The 18,330-nt window shown below is 46.1% G+C and overlaps 1 protein-coding gene across 1 annotated transcript in view; it reads left to right on the forward strand.

Annotated features, from left to right (window-relative positions):
* Positions 1–18,330, forward strand: part of LOC144771663 (fibrinogen-like protein 1) — a 186,908-nt gene that overhangs the window by 17,965 nt on the left and 150,613 nt on the right. The window contains exon 2 of the mRNA XM_078656014.1: positions 17,574–17,657. Coding sequence (XP_078512140.1) covers positions 17,583–17,657 — 75 coding nt within the window. The 5' untranslated portion in view covers positions 17,574–17,582. The remainder of the gene's footprint in view (positions 1–17,573; positions 17,658–18,330) is intronic.

Consider the following 18,330-nt stretch of genomic DNA (forward strand, 5'->3'; position numbering starts at 1 on the left):
GGTCAGGGAGGCGGGTTCTACAGCCCTACTAAGAAGGAGCGGGGGGCCTGAGCAGAAGTGGCCTCACTTACATTCAGGTGTGGTTCATGATTGTGATTAATCCATCCACCTAGAGTCCTGGCAACATTTGCATTTTTTTGTATCTCAGGGCTGCTGGGCTTCTCCGGTCAGCGGCGGCTGGGGACGGGCCCTTGGAGGGGGGCAGAAGCAAGAAAAACGGCACTCACCGGCTGTTTAGAGAGGCAGCGGCTCCTCTCTGCCGCGGGCAGGGCTGCTGGGCTTCTCCGGTCAGCGGCGGCTGGGGACGGGCTTCTTCTCCTTGCCGGGCAGGAGCGCGGGGAGACCTCCCATCCGCTTCCTGCCTGGCCCACTGTACTTCCGGGTCACGGCTGTGGTAACCAATCGCACCGCGGCCCTGGAGTTTGGAGGCGGCCACAGCGCCTCTCAGAGGATCCCTGATCGGCAGCGGGGGGGGGGCTTGAAATCGACTTGCGGCGGCAATCCGGGGTAGGCTCCCGGTGAATTAAATAAATAAAAAAAATTTTAAAACGGCAGACAGAGCACACTGCAGTCTTCTGGCAGGCGGAGGCGGGGATGCAAGGGCCAGCCATCACGATCCAAAATTAAAACAAAATGTAATGCGCAAACGTGATACTGTTAGCGTTAATGCCAAACAAGACGATCCTCCCCAGACGAGAAAAAAAAAATGGCGGCCCCAAAGCCCGAAGAATTTCGGATTCGGGGGCGTGGTTTTGCTGTTCTGAGTGACGGATGACGTCACTGTCTAAAGAACAGCAAAAATGACGCCCCCAAATCCGAAAAAGACGTGGCTAATTCGGAGTGACGGCTCTCTCCAATGGCTGGCCTTCATTTAGGAAGCCATCCAATGGAGGAGAGACTGGTCAGGGAGGCGGGTTCTACAGCCCTACTAAGAAGCATTAATTCTCCTCCCGGAGACTGCGCAAGCGCAGCCTTCTCGGTCCTCGACCTAAAAACTAAAACAATTCTAAGTAAATTCTCAAGGCCCGACTAACTTACATTTTTTTAAATTCTCAATAATTCCACTGTGGGACTTAGCACAACGTCCTAACAGCTAGGTTTTAAACAATTTCGAAAAAAAACGGAATCAGAAAAAATATTTAAGACTGAAACAATATTGGATTCTCTAGTGGGATCCCCCATTAACCATGTGATACAGCAGATGTCAAGTCTTGAGTTCCACTGCTGTCCAACCAATGTAGGAAGCAGGCTCTTTATAGAGTAAACCAAAAAGAGGTATACTGTGCAAAGAATCCAGGGTTTCCCTTTCCAGTGGACTGGGGCTTGCTCTACCAATCCCACTGCGCGCTCTCTTAGAGGGTAGTGTGGTTGAGCAGCCTTAGGCTTATCAGAAAGGAGTGTTAGACTTCCCCTGCACATACACAGCCAATAAGTGACACACACGACTCAATAAGGAGATCCGCATCAATTTATAAAAATAACACTTATCTTTATATAACTTTAGGCACCAAGATCATCAAAATCAGGTAAGTACTTTTTAAAATAGCAGGTTTGAAGAAAACATGTTTTTGATACTTTAAATCATTATTAAAGCACTTTGCGGCAATGTTAACTTAGGAAGCAAACATACGCTGCATTTGGCCACTTAACATGACTTACGGGACCCTTCCTCAGGTCTTAAGGTGAGTATAGGGGAAGATTCCAGCTAACACCAACAGGTTACCTCGAGAGGCACTAAGGCATCCGGGTGCAGATATGTGTTTTTCAGTGTCAGTTGATTTTGAAACTTTAAATCAGATTTGATGCACTTTGAGGTAATGTTAACCTCTGAAGGAAAAACATATATTGCATTTGGGCACTCAAGAGCAACTTACGTGACCAATCTTCTGGACTTAAGGTGTGTATGGGGCATGGTCTGACTCTGAGCCAGCACCAACTGTTCGCTTTGGGCAGCACTGGGTCGGTCGGGTGCAGAAGTGCCTTGCAGCGTTGGGTGCCTCATTTAAATCTATGGAGATCAGACCGTCGAAAGAGAGGATGCAGGCTCGGACTGAGGGACTTACCAGGCTGAACAAGCAGGGGCTCAACTCTTGTGATTCTCGTGGACATGCGAGCGGCTTTGATCCTCTTCTCCAGGGGCTAAGGCAGATGGGTGCAGAGGTGTCTTTAGGCATCAGATTTTCATCACTGTCAACACTCGCGGTAGAGGGGGCCTGCAAACAGAGGCTGCAGGCTGCGTTGGAAAGTCCACAGTGGGCAAGTCCAATATGAGCTTTGTCTCTGGAGGGCTGGGGAACCATGCTGGCACTGTTGGCACTGTTCAGGCTCGGAAGCACGGGTGAAGGGTGTTTTGTGGTGTCAGGTTTTTTCAGTCCGAAGCACTCACAGTCTTCTTTGAGGTGCCTGCCAGACACAGGAAAGCAGCTCCAATGTTCCACAGGAGTTTTTATGACTTTATTGAAGGCAGGCAGTTCTCTCAGGCTTTGGAGACACAACAAGCCTGCAGGACAAGACATCGCTGGTGCAGTTTTGACAGCAAACAGCAGACAGGCAGGCAGGGCTGGTTCCAAGCCAGTTGCTCGTCCTCGTACTCCTGCTTTTGCGACTCTTCAGTGTTCTTCTTCATAGGTCGTCAGGATCTCAGGGCCACACTGGCACCATTGGCCCACTTCAGCTCAGGCTAGGCAGCTCGGCTGCAGTGGTGCTTTCTAGTGTTGGGGTTTTGCAGTCGTGGAGCCTTACAGCTCAGTCTTTGGTACCTGCAAGATGCAGAGGAACAGCTCTGTTGTTCCACAGGAGCTGAGGAGTCTTTGGTGAAGTGCTGGCAGTTTTCACAGGCTTTGGAGGATCAGCAGCTTGCAGGGTGCGATGACTTTAGCACAATTTTCAAGAATAGCTGAACAGGCCGGCAGGGCTGGTGCCAAGTCAGCTGCTTCTTTTGCAGTTCTTGCTTTCATGGCTCTTTGGCACTTCTTCTTATGCTGGTGGGCAGGATCGCCTTTCCTGGTGCCAAGGCTTTCCTAAATACTGAATTTATGGGAGTTAGGGGAGTATAGGGTATTAGCAAAGGGCTACTTACCATTGGGATCACTACACACCCTATATGACCACTTCCTGGGGGAAGTGGGCATAACTCTGTCACAAAGATCCTAGATTTGCCCTCACCAAGATGGTCACTTCTGAAAAGTTGCATCCACTTCAAGTAGCCCAGTTTTAGGGGCGGTGCTCGACTGAGGGGGGACACGCCTGTCTTGCCTAGCTAATGTTCCTGCCTGCCCAGGTGCCAAAGGGCTCTGGACGAAGGGGGTTGGTTTCCTCTCTTGTGAGAGAAGCCAGATTAATATACCAAAGGTGGTGGGGCTCTTTAAAGCTCCTTGGAATGCCAATCCACAGATCATCCTATAGGCGGAGGCGCAGGCAACCCCTGCTCGAGCTGGCTCGATTTTATGGCCCCGGAGAGCAAAGACCCTCACACTTTGGAGTCAGAAAGTCGTCTCTTGTGGAAGGCTGGTTAGAACCAGTCAATCAGCACACCAGTTGCTAGTAGGGTTTCAGAGGGTACCTCTAAGGGGCCCTCTGTATGCATGCAATACTCAATCCAATACTAATTAATTATTAAGTCAAGATGATTGATAACAAGCTTCCCTTTTTTCAGTGAAGCCATCATGTAGCTGGGGAACTTGTTTCTATCAGCAAATGATGGTAAAATGGCTTCCCTGTTCACTTGTACTGGTAGCAATGGAATTGACCAGCACAGGGGCATACTTGCTTATGCGGTGATGCCCTCACATGTAGTATAGTACACCCTGCCCTACGGCTGTAAAGCCTGCACTAGGGGTGACTTTCCTATACTGCATACAGTGTTGGTATACATGGCACACAGGCTGTGTGCCATGTTGTGTTTTCACTTTTGTCTGTACCAAGACACGAAGCTGCAGTGGCAGTTTGCATGAGCTTGGTGCGGGGGCCCTTAGTGCGGCATAATTCAAGCTGCTGCCCTTAGGGATACTCTTTAATACATTTACTAGGGACTTTCAGTGGGTACCAAAGGTATTGATAATTGGGGGAAACAATTGTACAGTTTTGGGAAAGAGATCAGGCAGTGGGGCCTGATTAGCAGCAACCCAGTGCACTCCCAGTCGAAATCACATCAAATACCAGGCAAAAAGTGGGGGTGAGCATGTCAAAAAGGGTACTTTCCTACACTAATATTCATGTATATGTTTTATTAACACATTCAATTTATGTGATGGATTTTTAAATGGAGCTAAATTTGATAAGCACGTTTGCAACTGGAAAGTGTTTGAATCCGTACTTAATTTGTAAAGGAATGCTGTGGCCAAACTTTTTGCCCAGGAGCCTGCTGTTGGCTCTATCGAAGGTGGGGTGCCGAACAGCAAGGCTCTGTAGTCTTGATTATACCTCATGCCTCTTTAATCCACCACAGACATCCCCCTTATCCCAATGTTGCAGGTTCTTTTTCATCCCTGCTTTCTCCCTTTGTTATCGGTTCCCCAATTTTCTCTTCCTCTCTGTATTTTTTTCTCTCTCTTGCTCTGGATCTGGTGGCTTAGTGGACTAATACAAACACAGTGGGGGCCTATGTTTGACCTCATGGTCACAGTTTCAATCCCTGGCAGGTCCACTCAGCCTTTCATCCTTCTGAGGTTCATAAAATGTGTACCATTGAGTTGGGTAACAATGAACATCTGTTATTTAGCACCAAGATACCCTTCTGGGTGAACATGCACTTCACAAGTACACAAGTTATGTTTATCAAACTGTTTCCTGGAAAAATAACTGCAGCTCTCCAAAAATGAGTGCCTGTGGGCCCCATCGACAACTACCGGTTCAAATTAAGCTCTACTTCTAATGTAGATATTGAATATGGCAACCATGACAGTCCCCAATCTTAGAAATCCCTGAATAAGAAGTACAATTAACCAAATCATTGCATTCTGTCCTACTTTAATTAAAAGGGATAAAAGCATTGTGTTGACAGGCCGCAGCCATTAGACATGATACTCTGCAGCACAAAGAAACCTTGCAAAGTTGTAAGATACCCACCAGAATTCAGGAAAGTTCTCAAAGTTGTATTAGAGCAGTACAAAGGAAAACTCTACCTAATGTTGCAGTCAGCCGTGTCAGATTCTTCCAAAAATTCAATATGAGCATCAGTGTAAATTATGATGATGAAAATGACTTGTGGTGCAGAGGCTCATCCCATTGCTAGCCAGAGGCTCTGTGCAAACCAGCAGCTAAGGAGTGATAGTAGTTGTAAACAGGGGCGTATCTACCACCAATGCAGCCGGTGCATTGTACCGGGGTCCAGAGGTGGGAGAGGGCACACCTACAACAGTGCTAGCCCCTTGAGCCATGAGAGGGCACCTAAATAGCCATGCTGGAGTTCAGAAGGTAAAAGAGCATTAAAGATGACTTTAGTGTTTGTTTTTGTCTTGTCACATTTGCAGTGTGCTTAAAGACCGAGTCCAAATGTCAATCTAACCTTTCTGAGAAATTGCTGCTCATTTTTGTAACATGGAGACTGATGTTTAATTTTCTTTCCCTTACTGCAAAGTAAAATAATTGTTTTAAGTGAACTATGTGAACATAAAGGTGCTAAGAAAAGGAGTGTTGGACTTAGTGATCTCTGCAGGGTCGCCCCAAACATTTTGCCTTCTTCCCTGCTATTTTCTGATTTTGTTTTTGTTGGCTTTAGGACTGTGCACTTTACCACTGCTAACCAGTCCTTTAAAATTGGTAACATTGGCTTACTCCCAATTGTGACATTTAATTCACTTATAATTGTCTAGTAAAGTGGTATACTGTATACCTAGGGCTGGTAAATTAAATGCTACTAGTGGGACTGTAGCACTTATTGTGCCACACACTTAAGTAGCCACTTAAAACATATTACAGGCCTGCCATTACAGCCTGTGTGCAGTTTTAAATTGCAATTTGCCTTGGCAAAATAAACCTTTTGCCAAGCCCAAAACAGCCTTTTTAAATATATATATGTCACCCCTAGAGTAGGCCCTAAACAGCACCAAGGGCAGGGTGCATTGTATTAAAAATGTTGGACAGGTACCTTTAAGTCTTACATGTCATGGTAGTGAAAAACTCACAAATAAATTTTTCACTACTGTGAGGCCTGCCTCTCCCATAGGATAACACTGGGTTACCTTATTGCAATTAATTAGTTGGGAACAGGTAGAAGTGACATTTTTGTGTCTAATATTTGTGTATAGCGCGAGTTATTGATTACTAAGAACCTGCTTTTAAAACTTTGTACATATTTTAGCTTGCAGTTTTTAAAATCATTTGTCATCACCTTGGTGTGAGATCTGCTTCGCCCAAGGCTTTCCCCGACCGGCCGACACAGCGCCGCCGTTATTAGGCGCTGACAACCGAGTCTAGCAACTTTAGCCGCCATCTTGGGCAGGGGAAGGTTGCCGGTCTAGGTGATCGCTCCTCCCACCCTCCTCCCCCGCCCCTCAATCATGGATAAAAACATCAGACCCTCCCGTCCGCGCAGCGGGCGCGCCGGCGGCGTGCCGAAGGCGCGCCAAAGGCAAGCCCGTCTGCGCCCGTCCGCGCCTGGACCGGGCCTAGGGACACCCCCCCTGGTTCAGCTCCCAGGATCACACAAGGATCATACACCTCGAGTATGCTCCGGCAGCTGTGTCCTTCTCACCATCAGTCATGCACTGTACTTGACCCTCTGCTCCTCGTTCGAGATCATGCCCTCATCTGTCCCGGTTGTGGTTCCTCCATACCCTTCCTGTTCAAGCCCTCTTGCACTATTAACTCTAAATCTCAGAAATCTTACTCTATGGCCCTTATTAATGTCCGGTCGCTCGGTAAACACCGACAGGACATAGCTGATCTTATTGAGGACAAAAAACTTGACATGTTATTTCCGACCGAAACCTGGATGGACAGCTCGTCCGATCCAGATTTAGTGATCGCAGTTCCCAGAGGCTTTTCTATCCACAGATTGGATAGACAGCGCAAGAAAGGCGGTGGAATTGCAATCATCCTACGTGATGCATTCACTGCCAGAATCAACTCAATTTCTCTTTCATCTTGTGAGGCTTTACAATTCTCCATCAAATTGACCCCATCCTATAATTTTAAAGGGATCTTATTATATAGACCCCCGGGGTCAAGGATCGGATTTATTTCGGACCTCAGGGCCATCCTGGAATCTTTAGCCCTGGACAGCTCTCTAACTGTCCTTGGCGACTTCAACTTTCATTTTGATAAAACCGAGGACAAGGATACAGCTACCTTCCTAGCCGATATGACTATTTTTGGTCTTCCACTGTTGGTCAAATGCTCCACACATGATGGGGGCCATATTCTAGACGGCATTTTTACAAATTTAGAGGAGCTACATGTTTCCCAAATCCTCCCCCTTACCTGGTCAGATCATCACGTCATTTTGGCATCGCTGACGACTCATGATCCCGGCTCTCCTAAACAACATTCCATCCCATGTCAGCCTTTTCCGGCATGGAACGATATTGACGCTGTCAGCCTGAAAACTCTTTTGACCAATTCTACACCCTCCCTATCAACCGATCCCACTACCGCCATCATACAATTTAATGAAGGGGTAGGCTCCGCAGCCACTCATCTGGCCCCTCTTAAACAACGATCTCGTAATAGATCTGTCCCGTCGGCCCCCTGGTACTCAGAGGCTCTAAGAAATCAGAAACAACAGTGTAGGAATAAAGAGAGGCACTGGCGGAAAGACTACTCGGCTGAGGCCAAAATCAAGTATAAAGAAACGCTGGTCATATATAAATCTATGATTAGCGAGGCTAAGAAAAAGTTCTTTAGCGACAGATTCGAACTAGCTAAAAATTCCAACAAGGCACTGTACGAAACTACTAAGCAGCTAGCCGGTTACTCTTCTAACATAACCCCCCCACCTTCTCAGTCGCTATGCGACGCCTTAGCCAATTTCTTCTATGAGAAGGTTAATGACATTTTTCCGCCTTTGCACATAACACTAATTCCCCCTCTAATTCGCCAATAATCTCTCAGACTGGACCCACCCTTTCTCAGTTCAAAGATATCTCCATTTCTCAGGTCGCGGACATTATTTCCACCATAAAATCGGGCTCTGCTCTTGATCCATGTCCTCTGAAAGTATTACTTCCTGTCATCGAAGTGGTGCTCCCTGTCATCACTTCTATTTGCAACTCCATGTTCACCTCAGGTACTTACCCAGCCATTTTAAAACAGACCCTCATCAAACCTCTGTTAAAAAAACCTCATCTTGACATGGAAGAATTAAAGAGCTATCGACCTATCGCCAACCTTCCAATTTTGGCAAAAATAGCCGAAAAGGCTTTGAATTCACAACTTTCGGCCTTTATAGAGGAACATCATCTCCTTGATGACTCCCAGTTTGGCTTTCGCCAATATCATGGGACGGAGACGGCTCTGATTAAGGCTGCGGATGATATTAGATCCATCCGGGACGCAGGGGGGACTGCAGTTTTAATACTGCTTGACCTGTCGGCGGCCTTCGACACGGTCGATCATGTTACTTTGATCGACCGTGTCGAAAACATTGGTGTCCAACATAAGGCCAGGAAACTGCTGGCCTCCTTTCTGGCAAACAGGACTCAGGTGGTTACAATGGGTTCTTTCCATTCGTCCACGTTGTCTCTGCCTTGTGGAGTTCCTCAAGGCTCATCCCTTAGTCCGACACTTTTTAATATCTATGTGTCGGACCTTGCCAATACCATTCGTGCACACGGGATGAGCCTCACCTCCTATGCGAATGACACTCAGTTGGTCCTGGCCATCAAGAATGATGGCCACAAAAAAGCCAATGATCTCAATCAGGGCATGTTGGCAATTGGGAACTGGATGGCTTCCAATTGCCTAAAATTAAATTCCGACAAAACGGAAGTAGTCATCTTTGGTCATCTGACCCCGGAATGGTCCTCTTGTTGGTGGCCCGCGTCATTAGGCCCACCCCCTGAGCCTGTTAGCAAGGTGAGGAATCTCGGAGTCCTCTTTGACGACCGTCTCACCTTTCTCCCTCATGCTAACCAGATCACGTCCGCCGCTTTTCATAAATTGAGATTAATTAAGAAAATCCTTCCTTTCCTTCCCGATTCAGCTGGCAAAACATTGGTCACCTCACTGGTACTGTCGACCCTGGATTACTGCAATGCTCTGTTCTTGAATGCACAAGAAAGAGTTCTGAATAAAATGCAAATAATCCAAAACTCAGCAGCAAGGCTCCTGGGTAGAATCCCCAAATACCATTCCGCTTCTGCAACCATCAGAGAACTACACTGGCTACCTATAAGGAATAGGATAAAATTCAAAGCTCTCTGTATAGTGTTCAAGGCCATGCATAACATGGGACCTGCGTTTTTTACTCAAAACTTGATTCCTTACTGTTCTGCCAGAACCTTACGTTCCTCCAGTCTAAATGATCTCGTGGTTCCACGCAGCAAATCTGTTTCATGGGGAGACAGAAGATTTCTTGTTTCAGCCCCCAAACTTTGGAATACACTGCCTCCCTCGATCAAATCAAGCCATTCACTCTGGTCTTTTCGTAAACAACTTAAGACCTGGCTTTTTAATCAGTAGACCCACTCTTCCCCTCATCGGTTAAATTCTGCAGATATCCTAGCGCCGAGACGCCTATGGGCCATTGTCCGCGCTTTATACATTTTATTAATAAATAAATAAATAATAGTAGTTCAAAAACTCTTTAATGGCAGAGTAAGATTTTAAGTCACAATTCTGAAAATGCCATTTTTAGAAAGTTGGCATTTTCTCGTCCTATATCGTTTCTGCAGACTGTATCCTTGGTCACATGACTAGGTGTAGTTGGCATTTGTGTATTCCTCCCTGACAGTATCACAATGGGGGCTGGGTGTTAGCAGGATGGGCTATTCTGACATGATGGGAGAGGAGGAGCTGTTACCTACTACACAGGGGCTTCAAAGGAGCTGCCTCAGCGCACCACACAAAGAAATTGCTTCATTCTAGCCTTTTGTGGCTCCAGACATCCTGGTACAAAGCCAATGTGGGGTGAAATCTAAAAGGTTCTCCCACTTCAAACCTGGCACCGGGTACAATTATTGTACCCTTAGCCGAATTCTTTGGTACACTTCTGGACCTGTGGATACTACAAGTCAAGGACTGCCCTGCTGCCTAATGCCGGCCATGCTGTCTAAGAAGGCCTGTTCCCTTCATCCCAGCGCAGTGAATTCAAGGCTCGGCTGACTGACCTTCTATTCTGAGCTACAGGGACATAACAAGCTCCAGAGGCCTTTATGCAACTGCCCAGCTGACGTGTGGCACTGGACCTGCAACTGGACCTACCTGAACCCTGCTGGCCTCTACTAGAGTGAGTTCCTGTTCTCTAGCAGTACCTGCCAGGTTCTGGATCTTTGGTTGACGTCAGTTGAGCTCCTCCTGTGAAGAAAAGTAGAAATCCTGACATTTTTGGGCTCTTTGCGACTGCAAATGGGCCTATTGGCGACAAGTTCTTGCTGTCCGCGATGACCGCCAATGCAAAGCTCCAGTGAACCTGACTCTTCACGATACAGCGACTGCCAGCGACAACTGGCAACACGAGATCTGCTCTTTTCGCTACAGCATCGACAACCTGCGGTGACTGCCAAAGGGAAGCTCCAGCAGCGACCGTCCGCGACACCTGACAGGATCTTCGTACTACAGTAATGATTGTCCATGACATCCGGCCTGCTCTTCATGCTACAGCGACAACCATCAGTGATGATCTCCCTGCTTTTAGTGGCATCCTCCCTTATGACCTGGACGTTATGAACTGGAATCAGTCTCGCACAACCAGATAACTGCAAATGGCGCTTTGTCCTTTTAGGTGCTATACGTACCTACATTTTTAAAAGTACATATCTCCGGTTGTACAGCTTGGATATTTGTCGTTTTGGTATCAAATAATGTATTACATTTTACCCCATTTTCCTAAATTAGTGTAGGGCTTTTCTAGTTGTGTTTTTACGTTATTACTGTTGAAGTACTGAATAAATACTTTATACATTGCCTCTAATTTAAGCCTGGCTGTTTTTGTGCCAAGCTACCAGAGAATTAATTTAGTGACTTTTGTGGTTTACCCTGACAAAGATGTGACTGTTGCTTGAGAAGAGACCACACTGCACTCAACCAGCAACCCAATTTTCACAGAAAGGCTTTAGGATATAGTTTTCTTCTAACACACAACAACATGTAAATACCAATAAATGAACTGTACAAATATTTCTAAATAAATAAACAGTTAAGAAAGCACAAATGAAGCATTTTTGGAAATTCTGAAGTGTGATCAAAACAAAGATTTTAGTAGCATCAAAACAAATCAAGGCTCTTTTCTTGATAATGCATACTGGCAAATATTCACTGAAACCCAATTTACACACATTGTTGTTTGTACATTATATAGTTTTATCAGTAAAACTGTACGTATAACTGGAGGGGGACTAGGCAGGGATGCCCTTACTCCCCGCTTCTTTTCGCTTTAGCGATAGAACTGTTGGCAGCGTGGGTGCGCTTAGAAATGAAGTGACAATGAAATTTGTACTTGTAAAGCGCACTTATACCCCAACTGGGGTGTCCTGGCGCTGTAACCCATACCGCTGTGGGACCCTTCCTGGCTTTTCCCTGTGAAATGTCCACTCCTGGGCACCCCCAAGGTGAAGCCAGGCATCCCAGTTCTGTTGGGGCCGTTGTGGAGATTAAGTAAGCTATTGCCCAGAGTTGCAGAGTGGGACCCATGATTAGAATAGGCACTGAGGCGAGAATTATCAGGTCCGAGGAGATTGAGCCCAAGACCCGCCGAGGCGGGAATTGAACCCTGGTCCCGGGCCAGACCTCTGCATCAGGGTCTGCCGCTCTAGCCATTGAGCCACACTTCTCCACGAAGCGGTCAATAGGGGCTTGGTCTGGTCACCTGAGTGCTCAGATAAAATAGCACTCTATGCTGACGACACGTTATTTTTTTCTCTGACCCCTGTGTCACCGGACCGAGGGTGTTGCAGATCCTGCCGGTATTTGGTGAAACGACGGGATTACATGCCAACCCGGCCAAATCGATTCTTTTTCCAATTTGAGGCAAACAGGGGAATCAGGATTGGGCCTCACAGCTAGTCATTGCTGATGAGGGGTTTAAATACCTAGGTGTCCACATCACTAGATGCCCCACTGCGGCGTGGTCGCTCAACATAACCCCTCTGCCCCTGGCGGTCCGGGAGGAGACAACGGTGTGGTCCCATCTTCCCCTGTCCCTATACGGCAGATCCGCGATATTCAAAATGGTGTCCCTGCCATGCTTGTTGTACAGATTGCAAAATTACCCATATCCTAGCCCGCCATCGTGGTTCCTTCAAATACATGCACTCCTGAACAGATTCCTCTGGGGAGGAGGGGCGGTTGGGTGGCTCTGGCGACCTGTATCCAATCCACCTACTGTGGGGGCATCGCGGTGGCGGACGTACGGTCGTATTATTGGGCGTCCCAGCTACTAGTCATCAATGATTGGTGGTATATCCCGCAGAATGACCCGCCTATGCGGTGGAGCGGCTCTTCCTGGAGTAATACCCACTGCCGATCTCCTGTACAGTAACTCTACTCAGGCCCAATCTGCAACCCTGCCTGGGTCCCACCCCCACCTGACATCACTACTACTTCACACTGTGAAGCCACCTCGGAGTCCTCCACCCCTACAGCATACTTAGATTCTTGGCCACTTCTAAATATTGATGGACTCAAAACTATCCTAGATAAAGTAAAATCTGTCTCGCCCAAGGATCCCCTACCAATCACCACTATGAAATAGCTAGACACCCCTCATCTGCAGGTGATTCTCAATGACTTGAACGCCTCACTGCTAGAATCCACAATACCCACACACTGGAAACACGCAATGGTGACCCCCCCTCCTAAAAAAAAAGACGGCAGACCCTGAAATTCTCCCCAATTATAGACCAATTTCTCTCTTGCCAGCCTTTTCCAAAATTCTCGAAAGACATGTCCATTCCCTTCTCTCACAGTTTACCGAAACAAATAATATTCTCCACTCCTCTCAATCCGGTTTTCATGCCGGCTTTTCCACTGAGACAGCACTATTAGGAGTCACCGAGAGGCTGCGTCACTATCTTGATGCTGGACAGACAGTCGCACTCATTTTGCTAGACCTCAGTGCGGCATTTGATAATATCTCCCATCACTTGTTAATCCACACACTAAAATCCTTCGGCATATGCGGCTCTGCTCTGGACTGGATTGCCTCCTTTCTGGACAATCGTACATTTCAAATTTTCTCGGCCACAGCTTGCTCTAAAACGTACGCATCACCTCATGGGGTGCCCCAGGGCTCGATCCTCAGCCCACTGCTTTTCAACCTGTACGTCAGACCTTCAGCAGACATTGCGGATCAGGCCGACCTAACTCTCTTCACCTATGCTGACGATTCCCAGATTATTTTCCCCCTTTCTAATTCCGACCCCCTCGCACCCTCTTGCCTTAAACAAGGACTTAGTAGTATTTCTACTAAGGCGAGAAAACTGAGGTTCTCATCCTGGGCAAGAAGAATGACCTCTGGAGCCCCTCTCACTGGCCGGTTGAGATGGGTAATCTTCCCAAGCCATCTAGCCATGTTCGGAACCTGGGCGTCATTATTGACGACTCATTGTCCATGCACCAGCAAACAGGTTACAGCGTTGTGCTTCACCATCTAAAAATGGCTTAGGAAAATCTTATGGATGTTGCCTGTCACCACTCAAAAAACCGTGGTCCATGCAATTATTACATCACGGCTCGATTATGGCGACATTCTTTACCTTGGCTCAAACAAAGCCGTGACCCGTAGACTTCAGCTCGTCCAGAATTCCGCAGCTAGACTCCTCTGAAGAATTCCCAGGGCTTCCCCTATTTCCGGACACTTACGTGACCTACATTGGCTCAGGGTGGAGAACCGCATCAAGTTCAAAGCCCTGAGCTATATGTTAAAAATCAAGGCAGGCACTGCACCTCAGTACCTTCAAGCACTTGTCCGCCCCCATGTTCCCTCCCGTCACATACGGTCTGAAACCATGGGCAATTTTGTTGTGCCCAGGGTCAAACTCTCAAGAATAGGGGGAAGATCTTCTTCCTACCTCGGTCCGTCCCTCTGGAATACTCTGCCCTCTATCATCCGCAAAGAAACTGACTACACCCACTTTCGCAGAGCTCTTAAAACCTGGCTTTTTGATCAATAAATCCATCTGACTGCCTTGCGATTTCTGCTCCCTGTTCGTCATGGCGCCGGGGAACCCTTTTTGGGTAGCTGTAGCGCCTTACAAATCCAATAAATAAGTAAATAAATAAACTCTACCCTAGATGCTCTTCCCCCGGCCTGTTGCACAGTTATTCAGATCTGGAGACGTGTTTCTCGGTCCATGGGTTGGTGGGGTATGCTGACGGGCGAGACTCCCCGCTGGCGGGACACATGCCTCCGGCCGGTCTCAGCCTTGTCCGGATTCCGCAGATGGGATGCTATAGGGATCTCAACGCTAGGGGATGTGATGCACGGGCCCACACTTAAATCTTTTCAGAGGCTGCAGGAGACGTTTGACCTACACAAGTCCCAATTCCATAAATATCTTCAGCTCTGCAACGCCCTGACCCCCCCTGATAAAACATCTTATGTCTCTACCAGAATTTTACCCACTGGAGGGTAGACTGCTGATGGGTGATCTAGGAGGACACAAAATCCGCCAATTATACCAGACCCTGACCACACATTCCAAGACAAACATACACCGGACTAGGGCAGCGTGGGAGGCAGGTTTACCAACTCTCACAGATGATGACTGGACGGTGGCCCTCGCCAGCCCTAGGGGTTCAGCCATGTCCTCTAGATATAGATTGATCCAGTTCAAATATCTTCACAGAGTGTATTACATCCGCCTCCGCCTCTGGAAGATGGGGGCTATCCCATTCCCCACCTGCCTCCGGTGCAATTCGGACTGGGGCTGTACTGCACTACAACACTTTTGGTCGGGGGTATTGTCTTGTCTGGGGCGGGTGCTGGGCTGGGACGTCCCGGCATATCCTCAACTAATCCTTCTCCATGGCACAGAGGAAATTGGGGGGAACAAATATAAAAGCTATTCCTAGGATTAACATTGGCCAAGCGTGACATTGCTCAGCATTGGAAGTCCTCCTCTCCCCCGGCATTGGCGGCTTGGATAAATGTATGTCGGCTGAAGAGGCGGTGTTTCAGGCATGGGGCTGCCCGTAGAAGCATGGAAAGATCTGGTCCGGGTGGACCAACTACCGGGGCATTGACCTATCCATCCTTCCAACATCAGGGAATCCAGACCCTATCGAAAGACTAATCATTGATGACTCTCTAATCTAATATGTGAATCGGCCAGGGTAGAGACATGCCTATAAGTTTGTGCGCGTATTTAGTGTTTCATGTGGGAGGTGCGGTGCAAGGGTGGGGAGAGGCGGAGGGGTGGGATGTTGGTACGTATGTTTTACTGATCCTCTGGAGCTGTCCTCTCCAGCAGCTTCTGTACCTATAATCTATAATCTGTCTGAATACTGCTTGTAAGGGGTCCGCCCTCCGGGTGCTAAAATCTCAATGAAATTTGTTGTAAAAAAAACTGTACGGATAAATTTAGCGGTCATTTCAATGGGAAAAGTCCTATCTGTAAAGGATAGTGGTTTCCACACAATGCTTTAGTAATATATATGTGACAGTGTGCTCCTAAATGCAACACCAGCTACATACTACAAATTCTCCTTCTGAATGCGCATAGCTCATTTGTGTCACTTGTTTTTTGTGTGATGCTTGGCTTTTTCAGAATCCCACGTTGTAGTAAAGGACAGGTACCCAATGAAAAAAAAGCATTTAAGCACCTTAGCAGGCAGTTGAGAACACCACTTACCCTCACATTATAGTCTCCTCAGTACCTACGCTCTGCCAAATGTGAAAGTGATTCCCATCAGTCATCACAGTGTTGAAATGATATATGTACAAAGTGGGTGGTAGAACTGATGGTAGAGCTTTATTCAAAGAAGTTCACAATATGCAGACAGATGTCATGGAGGGATGGAGGAACTCTTAACTGTTCTCTCCCCACATGCTCTTTTGTTCTGTGCCAAATATCAGCAGAAGAAAGTTCTGCGTTTTTTTGTTTTTGCAGTTTTATATAGCACAAACCCGACCCAAAGGTATTGGAGCGTTTTACATGAGTACCAGTAACATCACACAAGGACACATTCATGTTTGGTAGGCATGGGGAGATTAACTGTTTTGCCCAGAATCACAGGATGTTGAGCCGACGCCGAGACTCAAATTTAGTTCCCCAGCTCCAAAGTCAGCAGCTCTGGCCATTACATATTCCACCAAAAGAGGCCAAGATCACAACAGTTGACCTTTCCTACTAAATCTTAAAGGAGAGATTGGGAGATTATTGTCTGGCTTTCTCTCGTGGGAACAGTTGTATTCTTGACACTAATGCTAGCCTTAAGCCTAACCCTGACTCTAATCCTCAGCCTATAGCTGTCCATATGCTTAGCTCTAGCTCTGTCCATAGCCGTAATGCTATCCATAAACGTATCCCTAGCTGAACCCTGCATCCTTATGCAAAGGTTAACTCCAAACCCTGAACCAAATATTATGCTAACTTTAAACCTAAATTTAACTATAGACATTAGCGTATGCCCATATGTAATCATATGCCTAACCCTACCCTTTCATTAATTGTGCACTCAAAACCCTAAACCCAGTTGTAACCATACTTCTAAGTTTCGGGATCTCCAGAAAAAAAAGATCTAACAAGCCTTTTTAAAATAAAATATTTCAGAAATGAAGTATTTCAACTTTACAGTTTGAGTATTAGTGTTTTATCTATTATGACAGTATGCCAATCTGGACCAAAGCATAATTATGTCTCCAAGGACAGGGTAACTGACTGTGACTTGGAGAAGACTTCTGATAGGAATTTCTTACATCATTTTTAAATGCCTTAGAAGACAGCTCAACAAGCAAAGGAAATAGGAGATTAAACTCACCATATAGCTACATATAATAGCTACAAGTACATGTTTAATAAAATGACAAACCTAAAGGTGATGGAAGAGACTTTCTACAACTATGTTATACCATATGAAACGCTTTAGAGAATACTGATGAGGACTGTCTAGGTTTAACTTCTATAAATGTGAAGCCAAGTAAACCCAAATTAGATGTTTATATTCTGTATCACACATTCAAATACTTTTGGCTATGGAAAAACTGTATTGATGAAACCAAGAAATATACTCTGAGACATTTGTCCAGAAAAAAATGTTTTCTCCAATGAAAATTTGTTAAGGGCTACTGACTGGAATTGCTTTCCTTCTTCCCTCCTCACTTTAAAAATGTCTACTATGCTTTTGCAAGTACAAAACCTTCATGCTATAATTGCCTGAAGATTTGAGTACATGAAAAAAGTAAACTGTACTTAGTAACATTTGATGAATAACACCATACTATGATTAACACCGGTGTTACATTTTATTTCCAGGTTTTTACAATGATTGCCCTGATGCCACGGTTTCTGATTACCTTTTTCTTTTTTCATCACTGTTCATCTGCTCCTAGATTGCCAGTGAGTATCGAATAATTTTGGGAGTTAAAGAACCGATTTATTTTGCAAGCATTCAGTTTATTTATGCCAGTCTTTATCAGTGGTAATGTAGAGATTCTTTTTTGTTTGAATCAATTGGACAATCTGCCCATTAGTCTGAGGTATGTTTCCAAAATGCTGAATAATTCTGAATACATTTCCCAATCTCTCATTGTTTTAATTTTTTGGGGGGAACACATGGGAACATATCTTGTATCAGAAATTATTTGACCATTTCTACCCCATGGTCTGTGTGCTTATTTTGACATTTTTAAAGTCAATGTATGCCTCACAACTGGGAAGAATGTATTCATGCAAATAATGTTTTGCATGACTGGACAAGAATCCATCTATAGGATCCAGAAACTCTATATCGATATGCATCAGCTGTGATATAGAAGATGGAACCCTGCTCAGTAGAGAGGAAGGTGTTTACACTTTTCCTTTGACCGGTCCCACAAACTTTTTTTGTAATATAAAGTGCTTGATATAGGGCTCGATTTAATCTTGAAAAATACATAGGCTCCACACTTGTTGCTGTCAGATGCCCTCCAACCAGTTCATTACTCTGTCATTCTTGGGACAGACAGATCTATCGAGGTGTAGAAAGAAAGATTTTTCCTATTCATCCCCCCCCCCCAAAAATGAAAAAATT

Source organism: Lissotriton helveticus, chromosome 8 (assembly GCF_964261635.1).
Source record: "Lissotriton helveticus chromosome 8, aLisHel1.1, whole genome shotgun sequence".
NCBI classification, from domain to species: domain Eukaryota; kingdom Metazoa; phylum Chordata; class Amphibia; order Caudata; family Salamandridae; genus Lissotriton; species Lissotriton helveticus.